This window comes from Geotrypetes seraphini, chromosome 1, assembly GCF_902459505.1.
Source record: "Geotrypetes seraphini chromosome 1, aGeoSer1.1, whole genome shotgun sequence".
NCBI lineage: Eukaryota > Metazoa > Chordata > Amphibia > Gymnophiona > Dermophiidae > Geotrypetes > Geotrypetes seraphini.
The window spans coordinates 506,603,546-506,628,588 of record NC_047084.1 but is presented as its reverse complement, the minus strand read 5'-3'; the positions used below and the strand labels follow the sequence as shown (position 1 = coordinate 506,628,588).

At 42.3% G+C, this 25,043-nt stretch overlaps 1 protein-coding gene across 4 annotated transcripts in view; it reads left to right on the top strand.

Moving 5' to 3' along the window:
* The first annotated feature begins 5,378 nt into the window (after positions 1 to 5,378).
* Positions 5,379 to 25,043, top strand: part of FANCC (FA complementation group C) — a 344,396-nt gene continuing 324,731 nt past the window's right edge. The window contains exons 1-2 of one of the 4 annotated variants that reach the window (XM_033928093.1): positions 5,379 to 5,435; positions 8,818 to 8,995. In XM_033928093.1, the coding sequence (XP_033783984.1) occupies positions 8,831 to 8,995 (165 nt within the window). In that variant the 5' untranslated portion in view covers positions 5,379 to 5,435; positions 8,818 to 8,830. Of the gene's footprint in view, positions 5,436 to 5,496; positions 5,818 to 8,817; positions 8,996 to 25,043 lie in introns of those variants that run through there. The other 3 variants (XM_033928110.1, XM_033928084.1, XM_033928101.1) reach the window with 3 other exon arrangements.

Genomic DNA, 25,043 nt, shown 5'->3' with positions numbered 1-25,043 from the left:
GTGGGCCCTTATCTGCCGTCTATTTCTATGTTTCTATGATTCCAGGCTGCTGGCCAGGCTATTCCTGCCACGTGAACACCACTATTTTAGAGTGGCAGGCCATCGCAGGTCATACCTGTAGTTCAGGAACTCCTGGATCCGCCTGACCCGGTGGTATAACAGAAGAGCCTCATGTCCCAGGGAAGTAAGTATTCCAAGTCAGGCCCTCACAAATAATCATGTAATGATGATGGAAACCTGTCTCAATCAAATTGGTCATGTTATTGTGGGTAAATCTTGATTCCTTTTAAAAACTACAATTGTGCATAATAAATCTTTTACACTGAATACTGAAATTAAAGCACATCCCAAAGGAGCAGTAGTAGGATTTTAAATGACAAATTCAGCTCCTATAAGGCATCTATTCCATTCACAACATGCACACAACTAATTTTTGGGTCATGAACATCGCATTTGTAATAGAAACATCTTGAAATCAACTTTGCTAAACTCCTTTTCCCTTAGCACTTCACTAAGATATGATATGACAAGGGAGCCAGAGACATTGGAGCAAAAGTTGCTGTAGGTCAGTGAGGAAAGGCACTCTACCAATCCTCCGGGCTTTGAGGGTTCAAATCCCAGCCTGTATTTTACTTGTGGCATATCTGCCTTCCAGGTGCACCTTGATGATGCTTTCCACTTCTTATAGGAGTTGAATATAACATTACTGTACAACTTTGCTGTGTAGCAGAAAAATAAACTTTTCCCCCTTCCATGCTAAGAATTTGAGCTCTTATAACAGGGTCTACATGGTGGACTTTGCCATTTGTAAGATGCACATTTCCCTTTCCAGGCAAACCTATTTTCAACTTACCATGGCTCGGACATCCTAAGCAGTGATGCGAGGAAACCTTTCCTCTGACAGCAAGATGACATTTGTGGATCGCCTGGTTAATGTGCTCTCATCACTGCTTAGGATGTCCGAGCCATGGTAAGTTGAAAATAGGTTTGCCTGGAAAGGGAAATGTGCACCTTACAAATGGCAAAGTCCACCATGAAGACCCTGTTATAAGAGCTAATAGGAAAAAACTAGGACCTTATTAAAATGAGCAAAGGTGGGAGTTGAACAGGGGAGTTTCAGAGGTCAGAGCTCAAAACAGGAGCATTACCGTGTTGACCTAGAAATGCTTTCTTGTGCTTATAGCAGTTTGGATTTGCTTATACCGCTTCTTATAGGCAGTTAATTCTGCTAGAAGACAAAACACTGCAGTCGTATATTATTGTTTCTTCACCATTTCAGAAATGTATACTTTATGTTTAAAAGGAGAAATATAAGATGAGTTGAACTCAAATTCTTAGCATGGAAGGGGGAAAAGTTTATTTTTCTGCTACACAGCAAAGTTGTACAGTAATGTTATATTCAACTCCTATAAGAAGTGGAAAGCATCATCAAGGTGCACCTGGAAGGCAGATATGCCACAAGTAAAATACAGGCTGGGATTTGAGCCCTCAAAGCCCGGAGGATTGGTAGAGTGCCTTTCCTCACTGACCTACAGCAACTTTTGCTCCAATGTCTCTGGCTCCCTTGTCATATCATATCTTAGTGAAGTGCTAAGGGAAAAGGAGTTTAACTATAATGTCATAGTAGGCTGAGACAAAAGAGTGGTAGCTCAATGGTTAAAAGCGCTGCTTTCACTGAGCCCCAAACCCATATTCCCAAGTGTGCTTGAATGCATGTGAGGTGGAGCTCCATTTTTCTCACACGCTAATCTTCATTCTAAGCACTGTACTAATGGATATATGACTGTAAGTAATCTGTTCCGTTTAGGCGTCATACCCGGAAAAGTGGTGTTTTTTTGCCCTTACCGATCAGCGTCATTTGTGCTGCAATTCTTTAATACATATTTGATATTTGTTTTCTACTTGAAAACCTTCCAAATCTTTAGGCATTCCTTTGCTTAAACTTATTTGAGTTCATCCTGATATGATAGCTAATGAGCATAGACAGCTCAGTCAAGTATGATATGAAAGGGTGGTGAGCTGGACCTAAGTAGAAGCATCTGTAGCTCTATGTGTTAGGAGCCAGCCTGTGCTCGAGATGGACCCCAAAATGATTGGCTGGGTCAGAAACTGGTTGAGTGGAAGGCAACAGATGCTAATAGTCAGTGGAGATCGCTCTGAGGAAAGGGACGTTACAAGTGGTGTGCCTCAAGGTTCGGTTTTTGGGCCTGTTCTTTTTAATGTTTTTGAAAGCGATATTGCTGAAGGGTTGTAAGGTAAGATTTACCTCTTTGCAGGTGACACCAAAATCTGCAATAGATACCCCTTGATGGTGTGAATAACATGAGGAAAGACCTAGCAAAGCTTCAAGAATGGTCTGAAATTTGACATAAGAACATACGAATTGCCGCTGCTGGGTCAGACCAGAAGTCCATCGTGCCCAGCAGTCCATTCACGCAGCAGCCCCCAGGTCAAAGACCAGTGCTCTAAATGAGTCTAGCCTCACCTGCGTACGTTCCAGTTTAGCAGGAACTTATCCAACTTTGTCTTGAATCCCTGGAGGGTGTTTTCCCCTATAACAGACTCCGGAAGAGCATTCGTTTTCTACCACTCTCTGGGTGAAGAACTTCCTTATGTTTGTATGGAATCTATCCCTTTCAACTTTAGAGAGTGCACTCTCGTTTTCCCTATCTTGGAGAGGGTGAACAATCTGTCTTTATCTGCTAAGGCTATTCCTTTCAGTATTTTGAATGTTTCGATCATGTCCCATCTCAGTCTCCTCTTTTCAAGGGAGAAGAGGCCTAGTTTCTCCAATCTCTCACTGTATGGCAACTCCTCCAGCAACTTAACCATTTCAGTCGCTCTTCTCTGGACCCTTTCGAGTAGTACCATGTCCTTCTTCATGTATGGCGACTATTGCTGGAGGCAGTATTCCAGGTGAGGGTGCACCATGGCCCAGTACAGTGGCATAACCTTCTCCGATCTGTTCATGATCACCTTCTTAATCATTCCTAGCATTCTGTTCACTCTTTTCGCGGACAGCTTCATTGACTTGTCGATCAGAACTCCCAAGTCTCTTTCCTGGGAAGTTTCTCCAAGTACCACCATGGACATCCTGTATTCGTGCATGAGATTTTTGTTACTGACATGCATCACTTTACACTTATCCACGTTGAACCTCATTTGCCATGTCGATGCCCATTTCTCAAGCTTGATTATGTCACATTGCAGTTCTTCGCAATCCCCCAAGATTTAAAGCTAAGAAATGCAAGGTCATGCATTTGGGATGCAAAAACCAGAGGGAACGGTAGTTTAGGGGATGAAAATCTTTTGTGCACGAAAAAGAACAGGACGTGGGTGTGATAGTATGTGATGATCTTAAGGTGGCCAAACATGTTTAAAAGGTGATGACAAAAGCTAGAAGGATGCTAGGTTGTATAGGGAGGTAAGGCCAGTAGGAAAAAGGAGGTACTGATGCCCCTGTATAAGACTGGTGAGGCCTCATTTAGAATACTGTGTATAATTCTGGAGACTGTACCTTCAAAAAGATATAAACAGGATGGAGTCGGTCTAGGGAGGAGGGCTACTAAAATGGTCAGTGGTCTTCATCATAAGACGTATGGGGAAAGACTTAAATATCTCAATATGTATCCTTTGGAGGAAAGGCGAGAGAGGGGATATATCATAGAGACATTACTTTAAATGCCTACATTTAAAATGTGCACAAGGCTAATCTCCAGAATAAGAGGGCATAGGATGAAGTTAAGAGGTGATAGGCTCAGGAGGAGTAATCTAAGGAAATACTTTTTTACAGCAAGTGTGGTAGATGCATGGATTAGTCTCCCAGTAGAGGTGGTGGAGACAAGGACTGTGTCTGAATTCAAGAAAGTGTGGGACAGGCACATGGGATCTCTTAGAGAGAGGAAGAGATAGTGGATGCTGTGGACCAGTGGTCTCAAACTCACGGCCCATCAGGTACTATTTTGAGGCCCTCAGTATGTTTATCATAATCACAAAAGTAAAATAAAAGTTTCTTGATCATATGTCTCTTTAGCTATAAATTACAAAAGGAAAGATTTCTAAGAGTTTTGCCTTTTTTCTGAGCCCTGCAAGTACCTACAAATCCAAAATGTGGCCCTGCAAAGAGTTTGAGACCACTGCTGTGGATGGATAAACTGGAGGGACCATTTGGCCTTTGTCATTATGTTTCTAAATCCTAGCCTCCAATTCCTGTGTGTTGGGGAATGGGGACACAAAGGTACAATACCCATTTAAAGAGTATCCTTCTTCTCCTCCCCCTCCCCCATCTATCTCCGGTCACTAGTCACTACCCTTTACCCTCCAAAGGAACTAGGCTTATGACCTACATTTAAAAAAAAAACACCGCTAGCGGTGGATTCATATTAGAGAATGACACGGTGACAAAATTCATCACCGTTCCCACAGATAACCGCGGGAAACCATCTTCATGTCATTCTTTAAGGAGAGAGGGAAGAATCAAAGTATGAATGGCCACAACCAATTACCCACAAGCTTTGCATTGAAGAATGCTGGTGTAGAAGGACTGAGTTGAGATAGACACTAAAGAATGACAGTCTCTGCTATCCAGAGCAGATATTGTGATGTCATAATGCCTCATTCCACCGGTGCCTAAGAGCCAACCACATCAGTGATGTCACAATGGCTTCATTATCCTTGGCTCACATAAGAATCAGAGTATGAATGGCCTCAACCACTGACCCGCAAGCTTTGCTTTGAAGAATGCTGGTGTAAAAGGATTGAGGTTGAAACAGACACTAGAAAATGACATGGGATTATTACCGCGGGGACCGGAACGGTGATGAATTTTGTCAAGGTGTCATTCTCTAATTCATATACATCACAGAGACATAATTTATTACCCTAGTTTGATATTTGACTATATTTATAAAAATAGCCTCAATAATAATTGTACTCAGGGTACCTTATACACTCCAATGGGAATTCAGATTCCACTTTTCTCAAAACGAGTCAGTGGTGTTGGAATTCTTCACCATTCCCATTACATGGAAAGTAATAAATATCTTTTATGGAGATATATATTTATAAGCTATTTAAGCTATAATAAGTTATTGGGATGTGATAATAAATAAGGATGTAAAAAGGAAAAAGAAAAAATCTCAAAAAAAAATATATATCTCCATAAAAGATATTTATTACTCTCCATGTAATGGGAATGGTGAAGAATTCCAACACCACTGACTCGTTTTGAGAAAAGTGGAATCTGAATTCCCATTGGAGTGTATAAGGTACCCTGAGTACAATTATTATTGAGGCTATTATTCTCTCATATTTTGAAGTGAGTCATAAAAGTTTGGTATATTTATAAAAAGCCATTTTCACGTGCACGCGTGTAAACGTGGGTGCAGTCATCGCAGCAGCTCCACAGGTTCGTGACACCTTTTTACTGGCCACAGGTAAGGCGCCTATCGCGACGCGAACTTCACCTCGGAGAACGAGACGGGAGCTGGGCTCATTAGGGATGTCCCAAGCGCACGGGTCCTCCCGAGCCCCCAGTGCCAGGGCAGCTCCCGGACCTTAACGAAGGCGCAACCGGCCCTTCGCGCCAACTTATCTAACGGCGCCACGACGAGCAAACGACTCTCGATCCCTACGGCACTAAGGCGTCGCTTCCGCTGTCACAACACACGTTTTTTTGGAAGCTATCGGCAACTGTTGCGATTCTCTTCCCGTCCCGCCCCCGGAAACAGGAAGTTGTATGGGAAGGGATGGGGGAGGCGCTGGCGGCCCCTTTGAATGTCTATTACTTACCAGCGACCTGAAAGACAAGTTTTGAAGGTAGGACGGGAAGAGGGGGGGGGGGGGGGGGGAGCATGGAGAAGAGAGGAAGTGGTGCCGGTCCGGACCGTGGAGGAAAGGGTGAATGGAGGGGAGAAGAGTGGACAGGGATAAGGGACGGGTAAAGTTGAGTGAGAAATAACCAGATTGCTGAGGGAGTGGAATGAGAGAGATGTCGGTGGATGAGTTTGGGTGTGGAGGGAGAGATGCTGAATAACTGGGATAGTGGGTGGAGGGAAATATGCCAGGGGGCAGGGAATGGGGGAGATGCCGGAGGATGGATGAGGTGGGGTAAAAACGAAGAGAGATCCAGGTGTGAGTTGGATTGTGGGGGTGGGGGAGATATGCTGAATAGTGATGGTGGACGGAAAGATGCTGGACCGCAAGGAGGGGGGGGGGGATGGAAGGAGAGATGAACTACAAAGGGAGTGGAGTGGAGGGAGAGATGTCAGACGGCAAGGGAGGACCATGCTCAGCATGTGAAAGCAATCTACTAGTGTACCTTGATATGGCTGGAGTATAGTTTGCTATTTGAATTTAATCTTACTGCTTTGGGGTACAGAGGAGAAATGACCTGTTGGCTTGAACATATTCTTCTAACCTTTGGTGTTTGATTCTTCTGCACTTATGAATGGTCCCAGTTTACAAAAGAATTAATGTGAAAAAGATGAAAGTGAAAACTAGTACTAATATTTTAGTACTTAAAAAAAACCAACTTCTGTGGAAACTTTTAGTGTCATTTGCGTAGGATCTTATACATAAGAACATAAGAATTGTTGCTACTGGGTCAGACCAGTGGTCCATTGTGCCCAGCAGTCTGCTCACGCGACAGCCCTTAGGTCAAAGACCAGTGCCCTAACTGAAACTAGCCTGGCATGGTGCCAGGCACAGGGGGCGTGGCAAGCCTCAGGGGCTGATTCACGAAGAGCAACATCTACAGACCCAGACATCCAGTTGGAGAAGGACTGGGAGGATTTAGGGTCTCTTTCCATGCCTTTGATGTCACATACTGAGTCCTCTAGTTTGGAGGATTCCGAGTCCCTTGTGGGTGCCCTAGGCCAGGGAGAAGATTCGAAGGTGTGTATGCTTTTTAAGCCCATAGATTTGCTGGAGATCATTGCAATATCCCTGTGGGAATTGGAATTATAAATCCTGCAAACATCTACCTTGCAGTGTTCCCTTCTGACTAGTTCCAAGTCACAGTCTGCATCTTTTTTTTCAGCTCATCAAGAGATCACTTCAGTGCTCATGGAGCATTGGGGCTCTTCGGGGAGCCCAGGCCATGATTAAACTGTTCCCCATGGTACCGGACTTTCAGCAACTTTTCTCTATGCCTTAGGTGGATTCCCTGGTTGCTCAAGTTATAAAACATAGTTCACTTCCTAGCAAAGGAGAAGTGATTTTGAAGGATGTGCAGGATCAGAGAATGGATCTGGTCCTCAAAAGACAGCCCTTCCTTCTTAGGCTTCTGGCCATCAAGGGCTGCCTTGTTTTCCTTTCTACTGCTCTTTCCGTTGGCGCATTTTCCATGTTGGTATGCAATTCTCTCTTTTCCGTTTCAATCATGACGAGTCCTTAAATTTTTTCCAAAGTAGTCTCAGAATTTCATCTCACTCAATCCATCGTGTTACCAGTTTTCTTTTTGAAACCTCATTCTCATTCTGGCGAGACCTTAGACTGTCACTGAGCTTTGGCTTCTTACTTCCAAGGATCTCAGTCCCACAGCATCTCTTTAACTGTTCATCTCCTTCCATCCTAATCGATTGAACTGGCCTATCACCAAGAGAACCACCAGGGGATGTAATATCCTCTCGCATCAAGGATGTTTCTCCAGGGGCTTCTTCCCAGGAGGGAAAAATTAGGACAGCGATTGTAGTTGGTGATTTGATTATTAGGCATGTAGATAGCTGGGTGGCTGGTGGGCATGAGGATTGCCTGGTCACTTGCCTGCCTAGTGCGAAGGTGGCGGACCTCACGCGTCACTTAGATAGGATTTTAGATAGTGCTGGGGAGTCCTGGTACATGTAGGTACCCTGGTAAGATCTTTTCCAGTAGATAGATGAGACGTTCTAGACCCCCTGCCCTGTCCTTGCTGTGCCTGCTTTCAGATTTCTGGCTGCTTATATTTCTGCAATCTGTTTGTTGGAGACTGGTCAGCCCTTTGGGGTTGGGAAGAATTTGTAAATATGTTCAATCTGTTGAGGGAGTAGTTCTGAGCTCCTTTGAAGCCTATGTTGGCGGTTAATGGTACTGTTTGGTTATTTTGGGCAGACAATGGTTTGACCTGTTGTTACAGGTGCCTCTACTTCACATATATGGGTATCTCTCTATGCTTGGGTACTGACTGTAGAGGGCGCTAGACTAGTCTGTGAAGTACTGTACAGTGGAGGCAGAGTGGATTCCTTCTGCAGCATGCAAACAAAGTGAAATAACCCTATGGTCTAGAACAGGGGTGTCCAACCTTTTGGCTTTCCTGGGCCGCACTGGCTGAAAAAAATGTTTCTGGGGCTGCACAAATGTGCAAACGCTGCAGCAAGACAGAGGAGGGAGCTGGCAAGACGGTAAACACCTGGGGGCAGCAGAGGAAAATACTGCATCGACCTCGACCGGGGCCGCACATAATACTTCACAAGGCCGCAGGTTGGACACCTCTGGCCTACAATGTCTCACATATCTATTAGAAAAGAGCTTACCAGGGTAAGTACATAATCTCTTTATATATCCAGGTGATATAGAAAATTTAATAACCTGTAATTGTTTTTTAACATGCAATTTCATGCTTGTTTGTTTGTGGGATAGAGACATAACTATTAGGTAGAACTAATTGTTTTACAAATTGTTTTGAGTTACCAAAGCTTACCCAGACTTTTTATTAGACAGTCATATGTATTTGCCAATTTGGGTAGCTTTTGTGTTTAATATATTTACAGGTTATAAAAAGGTGAGAAGTTTGCATTGCAAGAACTGATTAGATTTATTTTCTTCCTTTCTTTCTCCCAGCTTTCCTTTTGGGATGGCTCATGATGTTCAAAATCCTGTCTTAAGCTTTGAATACTGGTTGAACAAGGCTGTTGAGTGGGGTGAGGCCACCACTCTAGAATCTCAGCAAGATGTCTGCCTTCATCTACCTAAGCTATATGAGTTCCTGCATCAAATTTATGAAACCTTGAAACAGATGGTATGTAGCTTATTGAAAAATTGAGCTGTTTTGATTGATATACTGTCATTTTGATTGTGGGGCAACTTTTAAGGTTATAGTGCTAGAAATCATTTTGGCCTCTGAATCAGGGCTGTGGAGTTAGTAGATAAATCCTTTGACTCCGACTCCTCAGTTTCTGGTACCCACGACTCCGACTCCTCTGTATTTAATATGCTAATGTATTTTCTACATTGATTGAAGGAAGGTAACATACACGCCATTTAACCACAGAACTACTGGCTAGGAAGCTAACACTCTACTGTATTGGCCAGTTTAAACAAAATACAAAAAAAAATGAAAACAATAAGGTTTTATTTATTGCTTTTATCAAGTGGCTATAAAGTAGTAGCTTCCTTGTCATCAACAACAGATAAATCCAGAAACTAGTGGGATTACATCCATCAACCAGCAGATGGAGATAGAGAGCATTGAGTTGTCCTCAGCTATACATATTGGATGCACAGCCTTCTGGCCAACCAGTATACTCTGCCTCTAGCAGGCTGATGGATGGATGCTTCACAGCTCCTGGATTCTACGTGTTGATTTCGAGCCAGGCCTGGCTATTTGGAAAGAGGGGTGTCTGGCAGTTTGCTGCCAGCTTTGGAGGTTACACCTGGGCCCCCCAGCTCCCTACCTCACCCTCTTCAGGGTAACACCTGGGCCTTCCCAGGTCCCGTACCCTATCTACTATGGTTCCTTATCTGATTCTCCTTTCCCATTAAAAAAAACAAACAAACAATCTAAACCCAGGCACGGTGTAAGGAGTACTGGTTTTCTCAAGCAGTTTACTCCATTGGAAGCTTGGCTCTTTTGTGGCCGGAGGCTTGTGATCTAGCTCCTTCGGTTTGCTGTTCCTACTTGCTTGCAGGTGAGTATGGTTTTCTTCTCCTATCGGGTGATTCGCGCCTCGTGGGTGAGGGAATGGACATGGCCTTCTGGCAGCATGTTTCCCTATGCCCCAGCGAACTTGGTTCGTGGAACTTTGCAGAAGCCTTTCCATTACGGGGGGCACTGGCGAGAACGGTAGTTGGCAGGTTCCCGCGCAGGATAGCTGAGGCCGATTTTCTCCTCAGCCACTCACTGCTATTTTGAGTCAGAGGAGTGACTAGGCGAGGGGCACGTTCTTAGCAGTTCTTCTTTGTGCATTTAGTTTGTCTCACAAGCTGATCTCCCCTACTCCGTCTGCATAGTATATATTGCTTTTCTTTCCGGTATTCACACCATAAATGATTTAGGTAGACTAGTTCTACCCTCTCATTTCGGATAGGGTCTAGCTTGTCCATATGTCTCTACTTGGAGCTGATTTTGTTTCTATCCAATAGTTTCAAGTATTCACATTGCAGTTGATGATGATCTGATTGGTTCCACCAGCTTTATTAGTTTCTGGAGTTTAGCTCATCGGAGTGGAGGCTGGAGTGACCTTGTCTCTTTGTTAGCACTCTGGGTGTAGATGTATAAGTCATTTCCTCTCTTAGGTGAGGATTCTTCTTGAAGTTTTTCAGTGGTCCACCGCATTTGAGAGTTCGGTTGACTTCGTACCTTGAGAAGGGCTCTTCTTTAGATGGTGAGCCACTACTTTTGGTGTTATAGGCTCGATACCCTACAACCTTGCAAGGGAAAGGGGATATGTGATACTTTTGTGCCTTTGCCTGAAGGTCATGGCTTTGCCATGGACTAGGAGCTTTGCAGGATATAGTGGATTCAATCAACAGGAGTAGTTGTGCTTCACTGGACTCATGTTGGTCTGGTGCTTGGCCGTCAAGCTATTCCGCAGCATATTGCTCTCAGGTTCTGCAGTATAATGTTCTCGGGTTCCGCAGCATATTGCTCTCAGGCACTAATGGCTCCGGCTCATATGTGTTCTGAGGGTTGGCCTCTGTCTAATCGTAAGATACATACACTCTGTTTTGGTATCTCCTTGGATGTAGGCTGCAGAGCATGAATTGGAAGCAGAGGATTTCACAATTTCTTGATTGTTATTCTCTAGGTCAGTGTTTTTCAACCGCTGTTCCGCGACACACTAGTGTGCCGCGAGATGTTGCCTGTTGTGCCGCAGGGCCGCCATCAGGGCAGTACTACCAGTCCTGCATTCAGGGGCCCGGAGCTGACAGGGGGCCCGAGGCAGGGGCGCCAGTAGCTCGCCAAGGCAAAGTGAGTCTATCACCCAGGACTCACTTTGTCTTGGCGATCTAATCTATCGAGCCGATAAGTCTTCTTCTCCCCAACGTCAATTCTGCAGTCGGAGAGGAAGTTCGGGCCAGCCAATCGCTGCCTGGCTGGGCGGAACTTCCTCTCCGATTGCAGAATTGACGTCAGGGAGAGCATGCGTCGGCGTCGGCTTTGGGGCCTGTTATCCATTGGTGGGTCCTGTTCCCCGATGGCAGCGGCAGTGGCTTGGGGAACGGCAGGGAGAAAGAAAGAAAGGAGGCAGGCAGGGAAACAGAAGGAAAGAAGAGAAACAGAAAGAAAGGTCAGGGAGAGAGGAAGAAAAAGTTGGGGGAGGGAATGAGGTGTGGAGGAGAGAAAGCATACAGGCTGATAGAAGGGAAGAAAGATTGGATGCACAGTCAGAAGAAGAAAGTGCAACCAGAAATCACCAGACAAGGTAGGAAAAATGATTTTATTTTAAATTTAGCAAAGTGGAGGCAGTATTACCACAGTTTTCAAAGGAATTTGCCCAAATAACTTAATAGTTAACTGGGTAAATTCCCAGAGATGAAAACTTCCCTTCACTTACTATGCACAGTTCTGAATTTATATCTGCTGTCTATATTTTACAATATGGTCACCTTTTACTAAACCGCAATAGTGGTTTTTAGCGCAGGGAGCCTATGAGCGTCAAGAGCAGCGCTGGGCATTCAGCGCAGCTCCCTGCGCTAAAAACTGCTATTGTGGTTTAATAAAAAGGATGGAGGGTATATTTGTCTATTTTTGTATGCTATAAAAACCAAATACAGAGAGAGACTGAGAGCTGTTGACGAAGAGCTATGTGTGTGTCTTTCTTCGATTCCAGCCAGAATATCAGCTTTGTGTTCAGCCAAACAGGCCCAGGTTTCGCACTGAATAAAGTATTTTATAATTTTTCACTATTCTGTTTACTTAATATTTCATAATAAAGTAATTATAAAATACTTTCTTTGTATTTATTTGATTCCTATTCAAGAGAATTACTTTATATATAGTCAATATAGGCACAGAGTTAAATTTTTTAACATTTTCTAATGGTGGTGTGCCTCGTGATTTTTTTTATGAAACAAGTGTGCCTTTGCCCAAAAAAGGTTGAAAAACACTGCTCTAGGTATCCACAAGTGTGGTCTGGATGTGGGGCTGCTCATGACGTGGCCGTCAGTACGTGGGGACTGGTAGAGCGGTGTTTATTCCCCTCCCTACGTTAGGACTGCTTTGCTACATCCCACTAGTCTCTGGATTCATCTGCTGTTGATGACGAGGAAGGAAACATTATGCCCTTACCTGATAATTTTCTTTCCTTTAGTCACATCAGATGAATCCAGATCCCCACCATGGTTCAGTTTAAGTCACAAAAACCCACCTAAACTCATCAGATAAACACTGCAAACACATAACACAGACCCCCACACACTACTCCAGTGATCACCAACCCCCCCATAAAAATTTTATTCACAACTTTAAATTTCAGCCTCCAGACCATCACTTGGCAGCCGGGCATAGGAAAGCCTAGTCGTCCAGCATAGAGGCAGCTTAAGTCTTCTTGGGGGTGGGTTAGGGACCCATAGAGAGGAGGACCCATGCCCATAAGCCCCTGTAATCACTGCATTGATACTTAAACATTTGCACTGCCCTATACACCCCCAAACCTTTTTGTACTGGCATATAAGTGGCTCCTGCAGCCATAAGGGCTATTCCTAAGTGGGTCTAGGGGATTCTGGGGGTGGTTTGGGGGGTTCACCGTCACCTATAAGGGAGCTGTAGTGAGGAGAAGACATGGCACCCTTTTTGTGAAGTTCATAGCAGTGCCCTGTAAGGTACCCCACTATTTAGGTGGCATGTATGGGTGTTCAGTCCATCACTTTGCAGACCCCTCCCACGTCCAACAGGGCTTGTTCTAGGCATTTTGGACTTGGACGGAAATGTGGTATAAAGATGAATGATTTAGTGGCTTGGACGATCAGATCGGCAGTACGTACAATTAGACGATTTTCGAAAGTAAAAAAAAGTTGGACGTCTCTTTCGAAAATGTGTCTTAGGCTCTTTTTAACTTTGGACGACTTGTGAGATGGACGTAAACGGACTTAGACGTCCCTTTCGATTATGCCCCTTCACGTGTCTGGCGGTCGCTGTAACCTCACGCAAGCACTTTCCTGTACCTGTACGCGATTGTGAAGTAAAGTGGAGAGGACAATCGCGCACAGATGCAGGAAAGCACTTGCATGAGGTAACAGCAGTTATTTATTTCTTTATGAATGATGTCTTGTTTTATTGCACTTGCGTGGGGTTTTTTTTTTTAATTGTAGATTGCTTGGGGCTCTTGGTTGAAGCAGTATATAAAGAAAATTATGTTATCATTATGCTATTTTTTTTTCTATTTATTACCTAACATTTCAGACATAGCATTTTAAATCTGAGGCAGACTTGCAAAGTATGAAATTTTTTTTTTAAAGTACTATGTGCTAATTTTGATGGTGGTGTTTGCAATGCAGCATGAAATTGGGATTGGCCCTAGATTTTCCGGGGCTATTGATTGAGCAGGTCTATTCCTAGAACTCCTTTTACTAAGGTGCGCTAGTGTTTTCAGCGCACGCACAAGATTAGTGCACGCCATAGCGTGTGCTAGCCAAAAAATTACCGCCTGCTTAAAAGGAGGCGGTAGCACGTGCTAAAACCACTAGCGCACCTTTGTAAAAGGAGCCCCTAGTTCAATCATGAGACAAATTTGAGTACCGTATTTGCCGGCGTATAAGATGACTTTTTAGTACCTTAAAATCCTCCCCAAAGTCGGGGGTCGTCTTATACGCCGGGTACTGTTTACATGCCCTTACTTTACATTAGAGAGCTGCACGGGGACGCCCCTAGGGTCGCGGGGATCCCGTGGGGACGCCCCCTAGGGTCGCGGGGATCCCATGGGGACGCCTCCGAGGGTCGCGGGGCTGGATGTACTCAGTCTTCTGGATGTACGCGGCTCTTCTTCTCCCTACCTTCTCTGCTTGCAGCACAGAGCCGAACGGAAGTCTTCCCGACGTCAGCGCTGACGTCGGAGGGGAGGGAGGGCTTAAACAAAGCTTAAACAAAGCCCTCCCTCCCTCCGACGTCAGCGCTGACGTCGGGAAGACTTCCGTTCGGCTCTGTGCTGCAGGCAGGGCAGATAAGGAGAAGGAGAGTAGCCTCGCGGTTCGAGTGGCTACCAAGGGAGAGGAGCGGGCCGCCCCGCCCCGGTTGCAGCACAGCCGTCCAGGTTCCCTTACTTTTGTGGCACTTCCCCGACCGACCGATAACAGCCCGGGTCCGACAATCCTCCCTGCCCTGTAGCCGCGAATCTAAATTACCTTCTTACAGCAGCTGTAAGAAGGTAATTTAGATTCGCGGTTAATAATATCAAAAACATAAACTGGTTCCAATGAGGAGTGGGAGCATAAAGCCATGCACTATGAGAATGCTTGAGTGTGTGGTGGCCCGCTGAGGAACAGTGAATAACTAATGAACAAACAACTGAATGAAGGTGGTTAATGCCGTGAGATAGTTTCTCTCTGCTGAATTATGTATAGTTTAGCTTCTTCATTCTGAATAGACTTTAACATAGTGCCAAAGTTTACATTATCTTGGCCTAGCACAAATTTTAAAAGCTTCTATTTAAAGGGAGGAAAGAGAGAAAAAACAAGTGTCTATTAAAAGCAGAAGACCAATAAGTCTCTATTAGTAAGCTCCTTTCTCTTCAATGAAGTTTTCATTTTATTTTGGTTTGGTTCCTGGTAAATGTCAGGTTAAGGCTATTTATGATGCTCTTTGGCTTACTGTACACTGGAATATTATATGCAGACTTCTTCTCATCTCTTTTGCATGGACTACCGTTATTATCCTTTTTTGATTTCCATTGTTTAACAAAGTGAGAAAAAGTTGAGAACTGAACAAATGAATGAAGGCAGACTCTACTTAGGATGCCCCAAATAAAATATTGAAAGGTCAGGCCTAGATTTAGGCATTGGCACCTGCCTTGGGTGCCACGTTTTAAAAGCACAAAAATGCCCGATACCCAATTCTGCTTGCTTTAGGACTGTGCTCTATATCTGGGGAGAATTTTTCCCTCATACCATTTTGTAGTGCTGCATATGGATACCAAAATCTTAAATCTGGCTTTGTATAAGGCTCTGTCCCAACTCCGCCGCATCCCGACAGACTCTGTCCACATTTGCACAAGCCTTGAACTGTTATGATTTTTTTTTTTCTGTAATTCTTTATTCATTTGCAAATCATATAAAAGTTCAAAGAATGCATAATCAAGTTATGCATCAATCAGCACTTACATCCAAACAAATAATGTTATAATGTACGTTTCCCCCCTCCCTCCCACTCTCCCTGGATGTGTGTGAGGATCAATTAGAAATCAAAGGTTTATTTGTTCAATCAGTTTTTACAAATTCTGCTAATGGACTCCAAGTCTCTTTAAATTTCTTATAATATCCCAGTTGTTCCGAAATCATTCTCTCATATCTCTAAAATTGACACAAGGTTTCCCACCAAAAATTGAAGTTCAGTCTATCCCAGTTTTTCTAATTTTTTGTGATTAGCTGCATAGCTACTCCCTGTCATAATGTGAAGAAGTCTGTTCTTGCTTGCATTAATTGGACTCCTAGGTTGCACTAAAGTCCCAAATAGAACAATGTCATACGACAGTGGGATAGCAGTTACCAATATCCTATTAATTTTCTCCCAGATAGACTTCCAAAAGTTGAGTATCAAGGTACAAAAAAACAATAAATGATCCAGAGTTCCTATTTCAAGATGACAGTGCCAGCATCTATTAGACTTTGAACTATTAACTTTTGTAAACGAACAGGGGTCCAAAAGATTCAATATAACAGAAAAAAAACCAAATTTGTCTCATAGATGCTGACGCTGTACTTCTCATTCTCCAAGTCCAAATCCGTGGCCATTGAGTAGCAGAAATCTGCTGCTTTATCTCAATACTCCAAATGTCTTTTAGGCTTGTGTTTGTTTGAATATTCAAATATTCAGATATTAATTTGTACCACTTGGTGGCCTGGTGCCCTTGCAAATCTGTCTGGAAACATAGGCCCGATAAGCTATATTGATTTAAAAAAAATTTCGCCAGTCAAGGAACCCTTTCTGAATGGCGTGTTTCAACTGCAACCATTTATACCCTTGAGATTTTGAAATGCCAAATGATTGTTGCAGCTATAATAAATTTACCATTTTCTTATTCCGAATCACATCATCTAAAGTTCGTATGCCTGCCTGTAACCAATGTTTCCAGAGGATTTTAGACTTGCCGATTTGTATCTTGGAGTTTAACCATAGGGATTGACACATGGATTGTTGTATTGGAGTGGGTGTTAAATTATTAATAAATTTTAATTTATTCCAGGTGGAAAAAAGAATACTATTGTCCTTATATATTCTAGGCAGCTTGATACTCAAAATCTGGTAATGGAGGCATGAGATGACTCTCTAATATCAGCCAGTCTGGTAGATTCTCCATGAGTTCAGGAAGGATCCAATACATACCCTGACGCAATATGAAGGCTTGATGATACCTATAAAAATTTGGAAAATTAACACCCCCCCTGCCGATTGTGATTTTTGCAAAGATACTAAGGCTATTCTAGCAGTTTTACCCAGTCAAATACATTTTGTAAGAATCCCATTCAATTTTTTTTTATAAAAGGACCCTTGGAAATAAACTGGTAACATACTCATTTGGTAGCAAACTATAGGCAAAATCATCATTTTGATGGTTTGGACTCTCCCCCACCAAAAAAGATATAATGGGTTCCAATGCTCACACATTTCTTTGATTTTCAGCAATAAAGATTTTTCATTTACTGTCATTGTGTCTTCCAATGTTTTTTGAATCATTATACCCAAATATTTTGGGCTCCTTTTACGAAAGTGCGCTAGCGGTTTTAGTGGCCACGCTAGACGCTAACGCCTCCATAGAACTGGCGTAAAAGGAGCTCTTTATTCCCTCTTCCTTCTAAAGGAATGGGAATGGATCAATTAAACCTTTTACACAATGCAAATTTAATGGAAGAACTTCTGATTTGCTCCAATTTATTTTGTAACCAGAAAATTTGCCAAATCGATCAATCAATTCCAGTAAATGTGGGATTCTTCAAATGAAGCAAAATATCATCTTCATAGGCCGCAACCTTATAATCTTGACCTGCATATGGAATTCCCTGTATCTCCTTTGCCTGCAAAGGAGACAAAGGGACATCCTTGCCTAAGTCCCCTCTTCAGACAAAAATGCTCTGAAAATATATTATTAATATACAGTATAATCTAGCAGAAGGGGAACTATACAAGGTTTGAATCATTTCAAGTTTCAAGTTTATTAGGTTTTTATATACCGCCTATCAAGGTTATCTAAGCGGTTTTACAATCAGGTAGTCAAGCTAAATAAATCCAGATCCTATTCTAAACCAATCCATTTCCTGATACATAAAAGTCCATTCTACACGATCAAAGGCCTTCTCTGCATCCAAAGAGACATAAAAGGCTGGATCCTCAATTGTTTTCGCTAAATTTAGCATATGGAATGCCAATCTGGTATTATTTGCAGAATGTCTTTGAGTAACGAAACCCGTTTGGTGCATACCAATCATATAAGGGAGATCCTTGGCTAATCTCAAAGCCAATAGTTTAGCCAAAATTTTTCCATCCACATTAATCAAAGAAATAGGCCTGTAGTTTGAAACCAACATGGGATCTCTGTTTGGCTTTGCAAAACAATGATTAACGCTTCCGCCATAGTACCTGATTTACAACCCTTAGTCAGTTGTGATGATATAAATTTAAAAGATGAGGTAATAGTATATTTTGAAATGATTTGAAAAACTCCATTGTGAATCTATCACTACCCGGAGCGGATCCAACTCTGAGAGACTTCAGTGCTGACTGTAGTTCTGTACATGATATAGGCGCCTCAAGTTTTTCTATCATACTTGGGAATTTTTGGCCCATTAATTAAGTTTAAAAATTATCTTCCTTCAGTTTCTTTATTTGAATAAAGCTCAGAAGAATATAAAGCTTAATAATAATCCAAAAATTATCTTAAAACATCTCCCAATATGGGTATGAATTTTACCTTTTTCATTTTTAATGGCCACAATCTTTACTTTTCTTGCTTTAAGATAATTAGCCAATAATCTTCCCGCTTTATTTGAGTTTCCATAATTCAGAGCCTGCTGAGAAAACAAATCTTTCCTAGCCAATTGTGAGGAAATCTCATTTGATTTGTATTCAACTTTCAATAGGGCATTCTAAGTGTCATGTTCCCATTTTGAGACCAATTGTGACTCTAAAGTCAAAATAGTTTGTTCCAAATTGGAAAATTCTAATTTTAGCAGTTTCCTAGTACGTGCCGAATACGAAATTATTTGCCCTCTCATTGTAGCTTTGAAACCATCCCAAATAATTTCCAAAGAGATTTCCTCTGAGGTGTTGAATTGAAAATATTAATTCATTTTTATTTGAATTTCCTCAAGAAAGTTTGAATCTGCATTATTAAACCTCCAAACAGGTCTATTAGAATCTTCTTCAGTAAACTGATATTCTATCCAAATTCCAGCATGATCCGACAAAATAATCGGATCTATGCTAGCCTTTATGACCTGTTGATTAAATGATTCAAAACAAAAAAAAAATCAATTCTTGAAAATGATTTATGAACTTGGGAACAAAAGGAAAATTCCCGAGCTTTATAATAAAAAATCTGCCATATATCATTTAAACCACATATATGTACCAGATTATCCAGACCTAATGATTTTGTCTACTCAATTGTTTATCCATTATTGGATCCATGATAGCATTGAAATCTCCGGCTACAATTAAATTAGTCGTAGCCAGTGACAGAAGTATTTTTTAAAGAAATCTGCCTGATTAGTATTCGGTGTGTAAATATTAAAAATCGTCAGAGTATCTTTAACTGAAGTCATATTAACATAGAGCCATCTACCCAATGGATTAGCTCGAAAGTTATCAAAGTTAGCAGAGACATGCTTGTTAATCAGGATTGCCACACCTGCCTTTTTACCTACTGGGGCAAAAAACAATGCTTTACCATCCTCTTTCCAATTTGGCCGCCTCTACAGCGGATAGATGAGTTTCCTGAATAAAATAGATATCTGTTTGCTGACTTTTCAGGAAATTAAGAACCTTTTTCCTTTTGATAGGGTGATTGATTTACGTTTAATGAGAATAATTTTAAAACCATTTCCTTTTATATAGGTATTATCAAATGGTAATATAACCTCCTGTTTGCCGAAATGATAACTAACTGTTCCACACACATCTGGAATCCTAAACTAAACCCCCCCTCCCTCCCCTAACCCATCCCTTAAGTATCTCAAAAACTTGGGTGCACGCAAACAGACTGGCAATTACCATCCCCCTGGCACCCTAAATCTTCTCAATAATTCATCCTCCCCATTTAATAAATAATACAAATAAAATATGATTTCCAACTATATTAAACTAAAACACAATTATACTATTAAGCATTAATATTCAGTATAATTAATTTAGCCCCTCTAGCAGTTTAAATTAAAATAATTCATTAAACAAAATAGTACAGTATTTTGATATTTGAATAGTATAACATTCAATGGACAATTTGTTTAAATAACTCAATAAATTGCATGCATAGAAAAGGAAATATCCCATGAACCACTACAACACCCCTAGATAATATACATAAGTCTTACCAACAAATAAGGTAAGATTAAAATCTCCGATTTATCATAACTGAAGTAAATAAATTGACAAGTCAATTCATTCATAACAAATCAAATTCACACACCATCTCATAAATAATAGATATCTGTCAGTAATAATTAAAATGAATTAGTCATTAATTAGTCATTAAATTGAATTAGTCATTAAAATGAATGTCATTAAATTGAATTAGTCATTAAAATGAATTAGTCATTGATTAGAATTAATAATACTAATCAATTAATTACTGCCTCAAATGTAGTAAATATGACAGAATCTCAAATATTCTATTACTGAAATTATATTGCTTATAATTTTCATACTGTAAAAGAAATATAATATAACATTCAATTAATTATTCATATAATACTATATTCAATCACAAAGTAACCGACCATTGAACCGTACCCATTCATTCCTTTACTTTCCATTCACAATTACGCTGAAAGTAAAAACTCCCACCCCAAATAACTACATACCCATTTGCCAATTTAAACAACCAACTACCACCACTATCTATTCATGCATCCTTCAGAATTACAAGCCAGAGCATTATATATGTATAACCATTATCCCCCATGTGTAGCCTGCATACAGCCCAGAAGCTACCAATCTCAAATAAACACACCACAAACACCCCTGCCATCCACAACCAGGCAACTTGCAAACAGCACCCACCCCACATTCCACAAACAACAACCAAGTAACATCACACCAGGCATCTCAGCCAAAATGTATAATTCCATCTAGGCAAGTTTTCCCTGTTAAACTGGCATCAAGTTCCATAGGATCCTGTCAGGTGAGTCAAATTTCCAGGCTACAGTTACACCTCCGATCTCCAAATCATTGTGGACGGTCATGGTCTGGCAGGGGCTTGGCTGACGGCAAATTTCTCTTGTTTATCAAAGTTCCACAGAGGAAAGCAAACTTCTAGAACAGGCACAGTCCCGTTCAGTGTGAGCAGACGCTCAGATTAAGGCAATGTCCTTCACAGAAGAACACATCAGAAAAAGCTGTTTTTCTTTTGTTGGTCAGGTGTGATTTTGACTCCTTGGTTGCTGCCCTGGGGACTATTGCTCTCCAGTTTCTTGTCCATTTTTGCTTTAATGTCCCTTGCAAGTGTAGAAAATGTATTTTCCATATTAATGTTCCGAGCTATCCAGCGGTCTCTGCGAACGCCCTATTTCGATTGGTTCAATTTTCCATCGTTTAACCGGCCTAGGCCCTTTGATTGGCTAGTGTTATTGGCTGCCAAGCACCTGTCATTTTAATAAAAGGACTACTGTGGACGGGGGAGGAGAAAAATGAATTGTTTGGAGATAAAAAAAGTGTCTTGGATTGGCAAAGCAACAAGTACCCTGAAGTCTGATGACTTCACTCGGGTCATAGCTGTTACGCTACTATGCAGGCGCAGGGAGCTTGCAGAACAGTCTTGTGCTATCTTGACTCTAGGTTGCTACATCCCAGATCACTCCCCGATGAGGGGAGGAGGGCACCGCAATACCTGCAGTCCTGTCCAGCATCTCCGCCTGAAGAGCGTAGGAAGTAGGATGCTCCCTGGTCCTGCCTCACTTCTTTCCCAGCATGCTCTACTTGCAATCTGCAATCCAGGGGAACCAAATGGCACCGCAGCCTTTCGAGGCCAGGGAGGGAATCCGTTTCCAACCCCAAACGTTTCCTATTAAAATAAGTAACAGCTGATATTCTTCACAAAATCAAACCTTGTTTTAACTAGAAATGAAATGAAATAAAATACAGTAAAACAAAAATGATCCTCACAGATTTCAAGTTAAATCACAGAAGTTTATGACATCCCATCTGCAAATTGAGAAATATATTCTTGTAATTTCACAGGGTCTTCATAATGAATGTTCTAGTTAGAGTGTGTAACCCTCATTACCGCCGGGTATAGTAATCCATATACTGCTCCCATATGTCTTAGTTGTGGGCGGAGCTGCAAAAATTTCTTCCTTGTATTTGCAGTGGCTTTAGCAAAGTCCGGAAGAGGAGAATGCGTGCCTCTTGCCATTTTAAATTCCTTTTCTCTTTGGCTGATTGGGGAAATGAAAAGTATTAAAGAAATGCTGCAGGACAACTCAATCAAGTTACAAGATAACTCAGTTAAACTTACAACAGTCACTGAGGAGATGGCAAATATGGCAAAACAGGTACAGGTCTCAAATACTCATTTGGAAAGTTTAGAGCTCAGGGTATGTAAAGTTGAAGGAAGCTTGATTCAAACTCAGTAAGATCACAAAATTATCACCGTCTGACTTAAGGACCTCGAGGATATGAATAACAGGGATAGAAGAAACGATGTCAGATTGACTAGTCTTCCAGAGGGAGCTGAAGGTCCAGATACCATCAACTTTCTAGAGGATTTTATACCTAAGGTACTATCTTTAAACTTTAAGCAGCCATTGGAATTTGAGAGAGCACACACAGAGTATTATCATGGCGAAATACCAGTCAGAGTAACCCTAGGTCATTAATCTTTAAGCTACTGAGATTCCTGCAAGCACTTGAACTGTTATGATTTTTTATATTTAAATCTTTTTATTAAAGTATAAAAAGGGACAATATTCTGTACAACTGTTTATAAATCACAAATAGTCTTCCTTTCAATCTGGTTTAGGTATAACCTTCCCAAAGATTTAGTTGCCTATGTTTTAACATCATCTGGGAAGGTACTTGGATTGTCCTTCAGACATGGGTTTAGAACATAAGAACATAAGCAGTGCCTCTGCTGGGTCAGACCAGAGGTCCATCCCGCCCAGCAGTCCGCCCCCGCGGTGGCCCAACAGGTCATGACCTGCCTTAATCACCAGAACGGGCCCCCTTGCCCCCTAGGTTTCTCATCGAAGTCCTATCTTCCCATCAATGTCCTAACCCTCCGGCCTTGCACCTGCACGACCTGGTGAGCTGTCTATACTTATGCAACACCCCAGCACCTCCCTCAGTACCCCACGATCCCCTTTTCCCTCAGGAATCTGTCCAATCCCTGTTTGAATCTCTGTACTGTACTCTGCCGGATCACTTCCTCCGGGAGCGCATTCCATTTGTCCACGACCCTTTGGGTGAAGAAAAACTTCCTTGCATTTGATTTGAACCTATCTCCCTTCAGTTTCTCTGAGTGCCCCCTCGTACCTGTCATCCCTTTTAGTCTGAAGAACCTGTCCCTGTCCACCCTCTCTATGCCCCTAAGTATTTTGAAGGTCTCTATCATATCCCCCCTGAGCCTCCTCTTTTCCAGAGAGAAGAGCCCCAGTTTATCCAGCCTCTCAGCATATGGGCAGTTTTCCAGCCCTCTTACCAGTTTCGTTGCCCTCCTTTGGACTCTCTCAAGAACTGCCATGTCCTTCTTGAGGTGCGGCGACCAATATTGAACGCAGTATTCCAGATGTGGGCGCACCATCGCTCGATACAGCGGCATGATGACTTCCCGCGTCCTGGTTGATATGCCCCTCTTGATGATGCCCAGCATCCTGTTGGCTTTCTTCGAGGCTGCTGCACACTGTGCGGATGGTTTCATGGATGGATCCACTAGCACACCCAAGTCTCTCTCAAGTCCGGTGTCTTCCAGCAATCTCCCCCCCATTTTATACTCGAACAACGGGTTCTTTTTCCCTATGTGCATGACCTTGCATTTATCTACGTTAAAGCGCATTTGCCATTTGTTTGCCCAGTCCTCCAGCTTATCGAGGTCCCTTTGCAGTTCCTCACACTCCTCCCTGGTCCTAACTCTGGCGCAGAGCTTGGTATCGTCTGCAAATTTTATAACCTCACACTTTGCCTCCGTTTCCAGGTCATTGATAAATATGTTGAAGAGTAGCGGCCCCAGCACCGATCCCTGCGGCACACCGCTCGTGACTCCCCGCCAGTCAGAATATTGGCCCTTTACTCCGACTCTCTGTAGTCTACCTGACAGCCAGTGCTTGATCCATCTGTGTACATCCCCGCCCACCCCGTGGTTCCACAGCTTCCTAAGAGAACCTAAACTGTGTAGTGGATGAATAAGAAAATAAGTATCTATTAAATGTTGGACATGCTCCTTGATTCCAGCAAGATACTTGAGCAGCTGGGCACATGATGGAAGGATGTTGCAGATGGTAGGATTAAAATCAGCAGACAAAATTCTTGTTGCTACATCAAAAGCAGACAAGACACAAATGATTTTATTTAACAGTTACTGTTACTGTTATTTAACAGTAGCTTATTTAAGTCCAAAAACAGGTTCAGCAGTTTTTTAAATCATTGAATTCAGTTGCCAGTTGTCTAAGATATATTTAAGTTTTACATTTTGATACTAGTCTCAGATTTTTAGAGCATGACATAGGGATAAAGTTTGTGCCTGTCCCTGTCTCTATCCCCTTCTCTACTGCATCTCCGTGGGCTCTGTCCCCATCCCCACCCCGTGGTTAACCACGATTTCCCATCCCCGTGTCAGTCTTAGGCTTATTCTTTTTATTGTGCTGCTCTGTATGTATTGAATGCTGCTCTCTTAGAGTTACGATTGGGGAATATTTATTACAATTTAGTAAAAGAGTAAAGGCTTATTATTTTGAGCAAGCCTTTGCAACAGTGCTATGATATGATAGAGATATTTAAATATCTAAGTGACATAAAAGACCATGAGGCGAGTCTCATTTGAAAGGAAGCTCTGGAATAAGAGGGTGCACGATGAAGTTACGAGGTGATAGACTCAGTAGTAATCTAAGGAAATACAGCAGACCCTCAATATTCACGGGGTTAGGGGCAGAGCCAGCCTGCGAATATTGAAATATCGCGGATAACTTTCAGGGCTGGCTCTGACCCCCCCCCCCCCCCCCCCCCGCGTCCCGAACCTTCCCCAGGCCTTACCTGGTGTTCTAGTGGTGATGTGGGGCAGGATCGATTGTCCTACGCTCTTGCCCTGTGCAGAGCCGTCATCAAAATGGCGTGAGTTCCCGTTGTAGTCTTGAGGTAAGGTAAGGTCCGGGATGCAGCATTAAAAAAAAAAATTGTGAATAACTGAATCTGCGGGTTTTTACAGAAAGGGTGGTAGATGCATGGGATAGTCTCCTGGTAGAGGTACTGGAGACAAAATCCTAGATTC